The sequence below is a fragment of the Squalius cephalus genome, assembly GCF_949319135.1.
Source record: "Squalius cephalus genome assembly, chromosome: 4".
In the NCBI taxonomy this organism is placed as follows: Eukaryota; Metazoa; Chordata; class Actinopteri; order Cypriniformes; family Leuciscidae; genus Squalius; species Squalius cephalus.
In genome coordinates, this window is record NC_137125.1 from 50,484,910 (window position 1) to 50,496,964 (window position 12,055).

General features: G+C 36.3%; 2 protein-coding genes across 2 annotated transcripts in view; both read right to left on the reverse strand.

Moving 5' to 3' along the window:
* The window catches only part of cdc123 (cell division cycle 123 homolog), a gene marked incomplete at its 3' end in the record, with an annotated part of 98,166 nt that overhangs the window by 46,359 nt on the left and 39,752 nt on the right, over positions 1-12,055 (reverse strand). The window lies entirely within an intron of this gene.
* Positions 1-12,055, reverse strand: part of camk1da (calcium/calmodulin-dependent protein kinase 1Da) — a 55,043-nt gene that overhangs the window by 9,708 nt on the left and 33,280 nt on the right. Inside the window, exons 4-6 of the mRNA XM_079868796.1 lie at positions 5,632-5,770; positions 5,426-5,552; positions 15-90 (exon numbers count right to left, since the gene is read on the reverse strand). Coding sequence (XP_079724922.1) covers positions 15-90; positions 5,426-5,552; positions 5,632-5,770 — 342 coding nt within the window. The remainder of the gene's footprint in view (positions 1-14; positions 91-5,425; positions 5,553-5,631; positions 5,771-12,055) is intronic.

Sequence of the window (12,055 nt, forward strand, 5' to 3'; positions counted from 1 at the left end):
TTGTGGGTACTCACAGGATGTAGGCAATGACTCCGATAGACCAGCAGTCCACGGCTTTACTGTACGGCTTCTGAGCGAGAACTTCTGGTGCTGAGAAGAGAGAAAGAAACAGATCCGATTGAGACGAACAAATCGCACCATTCCTGTCTTATTAGTCAGTCTTGCAACTATATAAAATCTCTCCTGAGAATTCAAGCTTAGGTGTTTAGCAACTTTAAAGGGGACCTATTATGCCCATTTTCACAAGATGTAATATGAGTCTCTGGTGTCCCCCGAATGTGTCTGTGAAGTTTCAGCTCAAAATACCCCACAGATCATATATTATAGCTTGTCAAATTTGCCCCTATTTGGGTGTGTGCAAAAGCGCGCCATTTTTGTGTGTCTCTTTAAATGCAAATGAGCTGCTGCTCCCGGCCCCCTTTCCAGAAGAGGGCGGAGCCTTTACAGCTCGTGCTTCGGATACTCCAGCAATAACAAAACTGGAGAATGCCAAAATGTCAGAAATTTTCAGTAGCGGTGTTCAGCATTACACATTTAAACCCTGAGAAGACTTTTAGAACGCAACAGGACGTTTCTGAATGGTTAAGTTGATTCAACTCGTCAACTAGCATGCACCGTCATGTTGATCTAAAAATCCTTCGAAACAACTTTTGTGCAAACCCAGTGTTGAACTGACCCTCGTTTGTGAAGCAGTAAAATGATTTGCAAAAAGTGAATTTTACATAACAGGTCCCCTTTGACATGTTTTTGTTTTTCTATTTAAAACGAAATAGCAGAAAATAAAGATGTTTACAGCTCTTTATAAGAGAACATACAGGTATAGTAGACCGTATGTGCATGCATGTGTTAGACAGCAGACAATCATAGAAATCATGAAGGGCACTCAATTTACCATCAGGACAAACTACTTTTTGAGACTGAGCAACACACACTCGCATTGTCATAATCCTGTTACTCTCCACGGGAGGTTGAGCCTCCTGAGTCCTTCTAAATTTAATCTATTATTCTGCCTCTAGACATTTTCTTCCTCCCTTCAGGAAACAGGCTTTCACTCTCGACACAAAAGCTTTGGTTCTATGGTTCAGGGCTGGACTAGTCTGTTACTTATGAAAGCCGCTTTCTGAAAAGCTCTTGAAATGAAAAAGGCACATTTCCATTAGAAATGATAGAAACTCTATGACCTTTAAACAACATCTCCAAAAAACACACAGGTAGCAGCGTTGAGGAAGATACTTTTTTAGCTTGCAGGGCTACAAGCGATGCATAATTCATAAAGTACTTCAACTTAAATGAAGCTACTCTTTGGAAAAGGAGCTATTTATCTTTTAGATAATTGTCAGATTATATCATAAAAAAAATTAAATAAAAAAAAACGAAACAATTCTGAAACAAAGTACAAGGTTGTGTTATGTATTAAATCATCACAATGTATTTACAGTTATTTTGCTGGCATTATACAGTTGAGCCACACTGTGAATTTTACTTTACTTTTTATTTGGTCAGTAACTCGACTCAAGTATGGCAGTGTTACGATATAAACTTCAGTAGCAACTTCTGTTAGAGAATAGTTTGATTCAATGGTTTGATTTTGTTGTCAGGTTTGATTCAAATCAGTGAAACAGTTCAACATGTTTCACTGAATCAAAAATCTGATTCAAAATATCCACTGTCTGGCCTTTTTATATACTTTTTAAAAATGCAGTTATTACATGAAGCAGACTTCATATTCTGGGCAAAAATAATGGTTTAGTTTAAATGATTTGAGCAACTTTAGAGTAAATACATAAACACTGAGCTATATATCTAATGCCATTGAAAGGATCTCGACTAGGATCACTACAAAAATCTCAAACACATGATAAATGATAAAATAAGAAACAAAAACAGTGCTAAACATAAATATTTAAATAAGTATTAATTTTGCTGCAAAAAAAAGCACAACTAAAATGAGGTACATGGACTATGAATCAGTAACTAATGGAAATGGTTCATGGTTTTGGAAATGGTTGATTGAAATAAGTCATCTAAACAAATGATTTATTAAAACAAATCTGACCAATTCACTTGTCAGTGATGCTCACTCGGTTGCAAGGCTGTGCAAAACTATGAGGAACAACAGTAATTGAACCACTACTTGTCGGGAAATGTAATAGTAAAAGTTGACTATTTTGTATGGAAGCTTGTTTCCGCCACAAAATAAATATCTCACAATTGCGAGTTTACATCTTGCAATTCTGACTTTATTTCTCAGAATTGCGAGATACAAAGTCAGAATTGCGTGAAATAAAGTCGCAATTGCGTGTTATAAAGTCAGAATTGCGAGATATAAAGTCCAATTCTAAGGGGAAAAAAAGACGGACCTTTTTTTTTTTTTTTTACCTCAGAATAGTTTATCTCACAATTCTGACTTTATAACACGCAATTGCGACTTTATAATATGCAATTCTGACTTTATATCTCCCAATTGCGTATTATAAAGTCAGAATTGCGTGATATAAAGTCACAATTGCGAGAAAAAAAGTCAGAATTCTGACTTTATAAGACGCAATTGCGACTTTATTTCACGCAATTCTGACTTTATAACACGCAATTGCGACTTTATTTCGCGCAATTCTGACTTTATATCTCGCAATTCTGACTTTATAACACGCAATTGCGACTTTATTTCACGCAATTCTGACTTTATATCTCGAAATTCTGAGAAATAAAGTCAGAATTGCGAGATGTAAACTCGCAATTGTGAGATAAAAAGTCGCAATTATCTCTTAAAATGTTTTATTCTGTGGCGGAAAAGAGCTTCCATAATTTTGAACGGCTCAGGTACTACAATTATAAAATATCGTGGCTACACTCTACACAACACAAACACAAACACATCCATACTGCATTAGGTCATACGGGCTTCTTCTGCAGTTTAATTGAGTGTCTGCAAACAAAACCTGCTTGAATTCATCTCCCTATGGAAATGAAACCGTTCATTCCTGTCTTAGGACTGCAGGAATGGATGTTTTCCAAGACGGGCTATTTTGAGGCTATGATCAGTATAATCCCATCATCACATTTGAAGTGTCTACTAAAGAGTTGTGTGTGTGTGTGAGAGAGAGAGAGGGACAAAACAAAAATACAGAGAAAGATGAGGAGCTAAAGGATAGAAAATGATGACGGCGGTTGATCCTTAAATTTGATTTGGAGAGCTTGGTGTGAGACTGTTACCATTTAAAGACAAAAAGAGGGCATGCCAGAGATACACACAGAATGCATGCCTGCGAGCTGCTCTCATTCAGGCTGGAGTCTAGTGTTTCCATTGAAGAGAAACCTCACACACAGCAGCGTCTGACCCCAGCCCAGGATGCAATTGGTTGAAGCGGGGTTTTATAGCCACCACAGCGGCGGTTAAACGCGGTTATCATGGAAACTTGCACGTAAAGACTGTCTTAAACATGCATGCATGAAGAGGCACGTAGGAAACTCAACACCATGAAACCCCTGCAGGTTAACTCTGGTGACTTTACTCTGCTCTAGTTATAGACCTACTAGATATATTTCAACCACATGATGACTCTTGCATGTTCTTATTCATTTTAATGTTAGAGCTACTACACTGATAAGTTAAATAATGCATGGTTTGTTTATTGGGTAACTATAAGGTTCAATTTGTTTACATTAGTTATTGCATGAACAATTGTTGGTTACACTTTATTTTAAGGTGTCTTTGTTACAGTGTAACTTTACAGTGCATTTAAGTACTGAGTAATATTAATAATCTACATGCACTTATAGGTTTGGGGTTTGGTTTAGAGTTAGTTGCATGTAATTCAGTGTTGGGTTTAATGCATTACTAAATAACTAATTACTGTAATTTAATGACTTTTCCCATGAAAAAGTAAAGGGATTACTCTTAATTCTTCTATAATTTAATTACAGTTACTTCTGATGTAATTGCATTAAATAATCTACTAATTCTCATGTTAAAATATCTTATATCTTATAATATACAATATATTCAATCTTTAATGCAAGAGTCTCCCTTTAAATACTTTGGTCAGTTCAAGAATAATTAGTGCAATTTGACATTATTTATTCAAAAGAATTAAAAGAACAGTTTCACATTTATCCTTGTATAGCTCAACTGGTCAGGGTTGATATGGGCTTTAGAAAGTGATTATTAATGAGTAATGCAATACTTAGAGAGAGTAATTAGTACAGTAATCTAGTTACACTATTGGAAGTGTAATGAATTACTCTTTTAAAGTAACTTACCCAAACACTAATTATGCATTGCATTTAATTTAATTATGCAAATATGCATTTATAGTTATTACTACAGTAACTACATGTAACGTGTACTTTTAAAACCCAATTCTTTTATTAATGTTTTACAGCTTGGTTAATGTTTATTTCTACACCATTTATTTAATTGTTCAACATTACTAAATGGATAAGAACAAACATGAAGATTATTAACAATGAAAAATGTTATATTTATAAACTATATAATTTAACCTGATTAATAAATAGTTGTAGTAAAAACAGTTGTTAGTTAGATAATTATATCAATGCTTTAACTAATGTAAAAAAAATCCTTCTTGTAAAGTGTTACAGATATTTATTTTCCATCTGATGTTTTTTGGACATCATTAACCATGGAAATAACATGGTATACTCCAAGTACCTTGGAGTACCATGTGAATACCACGGTATATGGATCATTCAGTCCTGTGGTATACTACCACTGTGCCATGGTCCCGCTCAGTGTTATTTTACTATGTATAAACTAATTATAGTATTTATTAATATTTTAAAGTAGCCTTTTCTTCAGTTTTCATTAAGGTAATTTTATTATGTGCTTTTGTTATTTGTTTGCCATTATTTTTCAGTCATCTGTTTTCCATTAAGCTTTCATTTATTTTTAGTACTTCAGTTTAAACTTATTTTATTTCAGTTAGTTGCCAAGGCAATATTTCTAATGTCTTAGTTTTTTAATCTATTATTTATTTTTATTTTAGCTCCTATTTCAATTAACAAACGCTTTTAATAGCGGCATTTGGTTTATTTTCTAATTCAGTATTTTCTAATGTTCAAAGATGCTTGTACCCAGCCTGTGTGTGTTTATTTCATGTGCAGCCATGTTGGCTCAAAGTGCTGCGGTCGCTCTAATCGCAGGGGAAAAGCAGGCGACTCTGGGGCACTTCTGTCAGTCTGAGATAAGAGTAAGCTTCAAGTGCAGATACAGGCTGCACACAAATGAACCAACACAAGCACTCACTTGTGTTAAAATCACAATAGCTAAAATCTATATACACACATTTGTATGCACATGCACATCTACAACCGACAAAATCATTCATGCTTTTTTTAAATACATAACCCACAGCGAAGCAAAATCATAACCATCTCCATCTCTCTTTCATAATTAAACTCTTACCCACGTATCCCGGCGTTCCACATGCTGTGGACATGACATCTCCCGTCCCCTCCATCTTAGACAGGCCGAAATCACTGATCATGATCTTTGAGCCGTCTTGAGGGTTGAAATAGAGGAGATTCTCAGGCTGAAGACGAAACGCACACATTAAAATCACACACTTCAAACCAGAGCAATATCTGTGAATGTAGGTGTGATTCTTTCACCTTGAGATCTCTGTGTACGATGCCCATACTATGGAGGTAGTTTACAGCATCTAGTACTTGTCTGATGAGCGTACTGGCGTCTTTCTCAGTGTAGAAACCTTTCTCCACGATCCGGTCGAACAACTCGCCTCCAGACACACTGGAAAGAGAGAGAGAGTGAGAGAGAGACCAGAGACCACTAAAAACAAAAATACCATGTGTATATGTATATATATATATATATATATATATATTAGTAGAGTACAGTACAACTGCAGGACTGTAGGGGGTGCTGCATGTCGACTCTGATAAGAGTGAACTGAAGAACTGATCTGAGTTCAGAGGAAAATGACTTTATCTCATTCCTGTAAGTTCAAAGACCAAGACGTCACACAGAGAAGCCTCGGCGAAGAACTCAATGACGTTTGCCCTCTTGATCTTATATGCCTGCATTAGCCAGTCATTCTTATGTAAATTCAAAATCTGCTACATATAATTAGGCAAATTTAACCTCAAAGCAGGAGACATTACTGTAGACGTGCATTAGTGCAGATCCGGCTTGAGCACACTGATGGTTTTTGAAAGTTTTAGGCTGGACTTGGTGTAGTTTGAGCAGGGGTTGTTTTCAAACTATTAAGACTATAGCGCCCCCTTCTGGAAGGAGATACATTACAATGCATGCACTTTTTCCACCTCTTTATTTCCCCCCTTCGAGCGCTTAGCAGGAGGTCGACTCCCTTTAGTTTATAGTCTTTGGTGGCTGGCTCAAAAACTGTCTTGGAACTGATAGTCTTCTGAGGCACTGTGCCACTAACAAAAAAAATTATTTAGGGGGAGAGTGGGGTAAGATGAGCCACCCCCTTTATCTTGGCAACCATACACTTTTATTGTCATGTGACCATCATTTCTGCCAGACTGTGAAAAGGAGAAACACATGGAAGGAGTGGAAGGCACCCATTTACTTTAAAAACTGTTTTTGGCTTGTCTAAGTAAAATTTTAGCATAACAGATGTAATGGCTGTTACATCAGAGCAAATGTGTCCAGGTCTAAAAATATTTATGATCCATATTGGTGATTTAGCAGTGTATAAAACCATGCAAATCATTTAGCTAAATATGAGCCTGAATTGGTAAGCTAGCTAGTTTTATCCAAAATGGCAGCTATGGGGCAAAGTGAGCCAAATGCTGTGGGGTAAATTGAGCCAGCGTTTAATTTACCCTACCATAAGGCACTGTAGTTAAGTTAAATCTCTAAAGTATAAACTGGTATAATTTCAATGCAATATTACGCAACTGGTTTAGATTATCATTTAAAAAAAAATGTTTTTTGAGTTGTTCAGTTTTAGTTTATTTGATAGGAACAATGCACAAGTACACCAAATCCTTCTCTGATTAGAACCAGAAGATGCTTAATCATGTGCCGAATGGCCTAACGTTCTACGTTGCAGAAAAACCACCATGCCAAGAACCTTTCAGTGTCATTCATTCATTCTAATTCAGTTTTTATCTAATTTTACTCAACAAACACTGTTTAGTCTGTTTTGGGACGGTTACATATGGTGTTCAACATATTGTTTCAGAAATGCACGCAATTAAAGATATTAAAAATGTAACTTAATTTTATTTGGTTTTATGATGTTTAAGTCAGCTTTAAGAAAATAAATATGACTCTTTGTAAAAGGAAATTTGATTATTAAATTAGTTTTTATAAGAGGTAAATTATCTTTAAAATTTCACATGCATTTGATTCAGATTTAGATGGTCAGTTTACACCCAGATGGTGCAACTTACCCACTGACTCGGATCAACTTACCCCTAACCAGGGGTAAATTGAGCCAAAGGAACATTTTTTATAAGAAGCCAAACCTGGAAACTTACAATACATATTCCTCCAATGCACATGTAATTTCTGAGCGTGTGTAAGGCTGAGCAAGGCAAATCCTCACGTTATAACAAACAAAGTGTAGACATTATCTAAATAAGAGATTAAATGTGCAATCAGCTTCATTGATTATAACGTAACTTTGTGAGATCGCAATGAAATAAGATGAGTGACAGCTTTTTAGTGATTATAAAGGGAGCGCACTTTGCACGCATGACACATCTCGTGTGCAATATGTGCAATATGTGCAATATATGCTTGCTTATCTGTTCAAATTAACATTGGTTTGTGAATGTAGAAGCTTTAATAACAAATAATTTATCGGGAGTGTTTATGCTGGGATGTGAGTTACACAAGTAACTTCAAACTATTTTAAGGGAATCTATCTGAATGTGTTTTAAAAGGGGAAGCGCATCTCCTTAGTTGGTTCACACTCCGCCAAGCCTCATTGACTCCTTGAGCAAGTTATGATGATATGGATCTTTGCAGGGAAGGAAACTGTAGAGACCTTTTGGACTAACTGAACACTCCTGCTCTGCGTTCTTGTGATGCACCATCTCCATTGTAATCAATGGATTTACAACACTCTCTGACGCAGTGTGCAGATGCCCTTAGTCTGTCCCTTTCTCTCTGCCATCATCTAGTCCTCATTTCTCTCTTTCCACTGCCGTAAAAGTGTGCCATACGGTGTAGTAGAGCCTGAGGGTCCAACATGCATGAAGAAAACAGTCCATATCTAATCTTTAATCACACTTGCACACACACTTACATGCAAATTGTGGAGTGAATTATGGAAAGAGTTTCTAAACTGCATCTGTGAGATCATACAAAAAGCAGATTGGTACTGTTTAAATATTCATCTCAACACCATATGCCAAAACGTTCTTCATGTTTCTCTCTAACACACACACACACACACATACACAATTGGCGCAACCTATTAACAGGGAAAAGAGGGGCAGGCTCCCGGCCAACTATCAAATTAAAACTGTGGAATTCAAATTCTAATGCGGTTTCCGGGGGGTGAAATGAGGACGGAAAATAAATGTCTGTTTCCTCTAATCCTCCTAACTTCCCTCTCCTCTCCACATCATCAGCATTCAAAGTTGAAATGAAATCAGTATTGACCCTGTTTATGCTTCGTAATCTCTCATCAAAATGTAATAAACGTCCTCTATCTCTAAACCGAAATTCCTTTTCGACTGATGTCAGCAACCTCTCGCCTCCAGCCACCTGTCATTGAGACCACTTTACACGATCAAGTCAATTCCCAATCGATGAAGTAGATCATGCACTCTCGTTTCTTACATCTACACATGTGCATCTAAATATAGACGCAATCATTCAAACAGTTTTCCGATACATAATCCATAGGGAAGCAACATCATAAATGACATCTCTGTTAAAGATTATTTCGGGTTCAATAAAAGTTAAACTCAATTGACAGCACTTGTGGCTTAATGTTGTTTACCACAAACAATAATTTGGACTCCCTATTTTTTTTTTTTTTACCAATACTTTATTGTATTTCTTACGAACAAGGCTATCAGTATTAGCACTGACAAATGTTCACAAAATTACTTCAGCGCGGAGGACATAACTGATAACAAATACAAAGCAGATATACAGAAGAGAAACATATACATATACAGAAGGACTAATAAAATAATAATTATTTTCAAATAAAAATTTGAACTATATACATAGTCAGAGGTAAATGATTTACAGGTAGAAAGTGTCTATTGAAATAAAGATAATTAAGGCCTCTATAAAAAAAATAAAAAAATAAAAAGGGAAAAGGGAGAACCTGCCATCCCATTAGTCCTGATCCACATCTAGGTATACTCCCCTATCCCTTTAGAACACTTAAGTTTAAAGAATAGACATTAAGCTGTCATGAGTTCGGCTCCAGTGCTCAATAGTTTTAATCTTCGCCCTATTAATTAAGGCAGTGGATCGCTCCAAACGAACAATATCTATAAAATAGGACAACCACTGCTGTTTTGATAGTGAATTAGGGGGAAACCAAGAACTAATTATGGTTTTCTTGGCAGCAGTTAACCCAGAGAAGAGAGTCCGTTTTTGATTTAACGTAAGGGTAACAGAAGAGAGATCGTTAAGAAGGAAAAGACATGGCTCAGGATCAATTGTCCATGTAAGCTTAGCGTTAAGTTCTGCCAGGAAGACTCAATCAGCGCGTCATGAATTAACTCACTTCTAACCAATCATGTGTTAACACTCTCAGTATAAAAGAATGGTACTTACATCCGTCTGAGTTCGCAGATACTGACGGCGCCAATTACCTCCATCCTCCCCAACCACCTCCAAGATGGTCCTTTCCCTCCATCCTCCCCACCACCACCAGGATGGTCCCTTCCTTTACCTCCAGGGGGTCGGCTGCGCCCCTGCCTTCATCTTCAGGCGGGATTTGCAGATTGCGTTACCCTCGCATTGCTTGCTAAGGACGGGGCCTACGCCAAAGACTATGCTTGCTGAGCTATTAATAAAATTACTCTTGTTATATAATTTTATCTCCCGAGTCTTTCTGGTAGAACTATTTTTCTTTTAAAAAATATAATATTTTTCAATAGTAAAGTCACAAGATACTGTACAACTAATATCCATGTTAACAGAGTTAACATGTTAATTGCTTATTAACTTTTTCAGTGTAAAGTTATATACTTTTTTACTTTTGCCATGACAACGTAACACCATAAAACGAAACATAAAAATCATGATTTGAATAATTGTACAGCTCAAATATTACACAAGAATTAATATAAGTGCTATTTATAAAATTATACTCTTTTTTTTTTTTTTTTTTTTTTTTAATGAAAATTGGAATATATTTTTGTGGTAATCAACACATTCTGTTGATTGAGCTTCACTTATATTCAGCCCAGAATATTCCTCTAATATTGCAATTATTTTTGATTAATAAATGTAATTTATTCCTGTGATGGCAAACCTAAATCCTTCTAGAAATCATAATAAATCATTCTAATCAGACTTCTGAACTATAATGCTGCCTGAATCATAATCATACACTGTTGGTTCATTGGCCAGAGGAGAACTGGCCCCCCGACTGAGTCTGGGTTCTCCCAAGGTTTTTTTCTCCATTCTGTCACCTGATGGAGTTTTGGTTCCTTGCCTTTGTTGCCTTTGGCTTTTGGCTTGTTTAGTTGGGGACATTCAATTTAACATTTAATTGAATATTCAACAATATTGATCTTCCTGCATTGACACCATTATATGAGAACTGATCTGAACTGGACAATGACATCATGGTTTACTCCAGAGCGGCTATATATATATATAAATGAACTAAATTAATAACTTTTTTACAACAAAAATGAAACATCACTGAACTTACTTAAGCTGGACTTTGATGCTATTTTCTTCTGGAAACAAACTTTGTTGCATTATTTTCCTGTTATCTGTGTTGTAAAAAGCACTATATAAATAAATGTGACTTGACTTGACTAATATGATGATTTGCTCAAGAAATATTTAATATTAGCAATGTTGAAAACAATGCTCAAAATGTTATTTGAAATAGATAACTTTTGTAACATTTATTTTTCATTACATTATTACTTTTATAAGTCACTTTTGTTCAATTTAAAGCATCTTGCTGAATTAAAGTATTCATTTCTTTCTTAATGACCCCAAACTTGAATGGTAGAGTGTGTCACAATGTAATTGCAAAATTGGTTGTGAAAGCCATTTCACCACTAAACATAGGCCACATTCACACAGAATACAGTTCTCAGTTCTGTATTTGAGTCCTTAATTACGTAACGTTCACACACAGCTCAGTTATTTACAGGAGCGATTACTGCATTGTATAACCGAACTCACAACTGTAAGTTTTCAGGACTCACAACTAGTTGTCTGTCACTCATACAGTGTGAGAGCCGCTCTGCGCTGCACAAACGCGTGTCTACCGTGTGTTGCGGGTTTAGCATAACAGATGGAGATATGAGCTGTGTGTCATCTGAAGGTTTTAGATCCAGTCACTGTTCTCTACCAGACCTGCTGCCGTCAGTTTTGTGTTCTACACACACATCAAATGCTCCACTCTCAGTTAATGAAGATTTGGCAGCTCAATTGGACTCTTGTTGTATCTAAAGTGATATGACTTTACAGTTTTATGGACGTTGCCATCTTTGATATCACTTTGGTCAGTGGTAAGAGAATACAGGCTTGACTCCCATTGCACGTTCATACAGAGGAGCTACTATAAGTTATTTTTGAACAAGAGATTTCGAGACTCACACCTGTAAGTAAACGCGGCCGTCAATCCTCAAAACTGAGGCCCTGTTAACACCTGTTATTAAAATATGTTTTGGTCGATCGGACCACAAGTGGGCGACGCTAAATACAGGTGTAACGGGGTCTAAATGTTTTGAGCTTGTCCACTTTCGACCACTTCCAGAGGTAGACGAAAACGCATTTGTGTTCAGACAGCCACAAAAGACGTAAAGATTATGGGAAGTGCTTTAGCCAGACGGGATTTAATCTTTATCAGCTAAAGACCCAAGTTTGGTTTGAAGGTGAAAA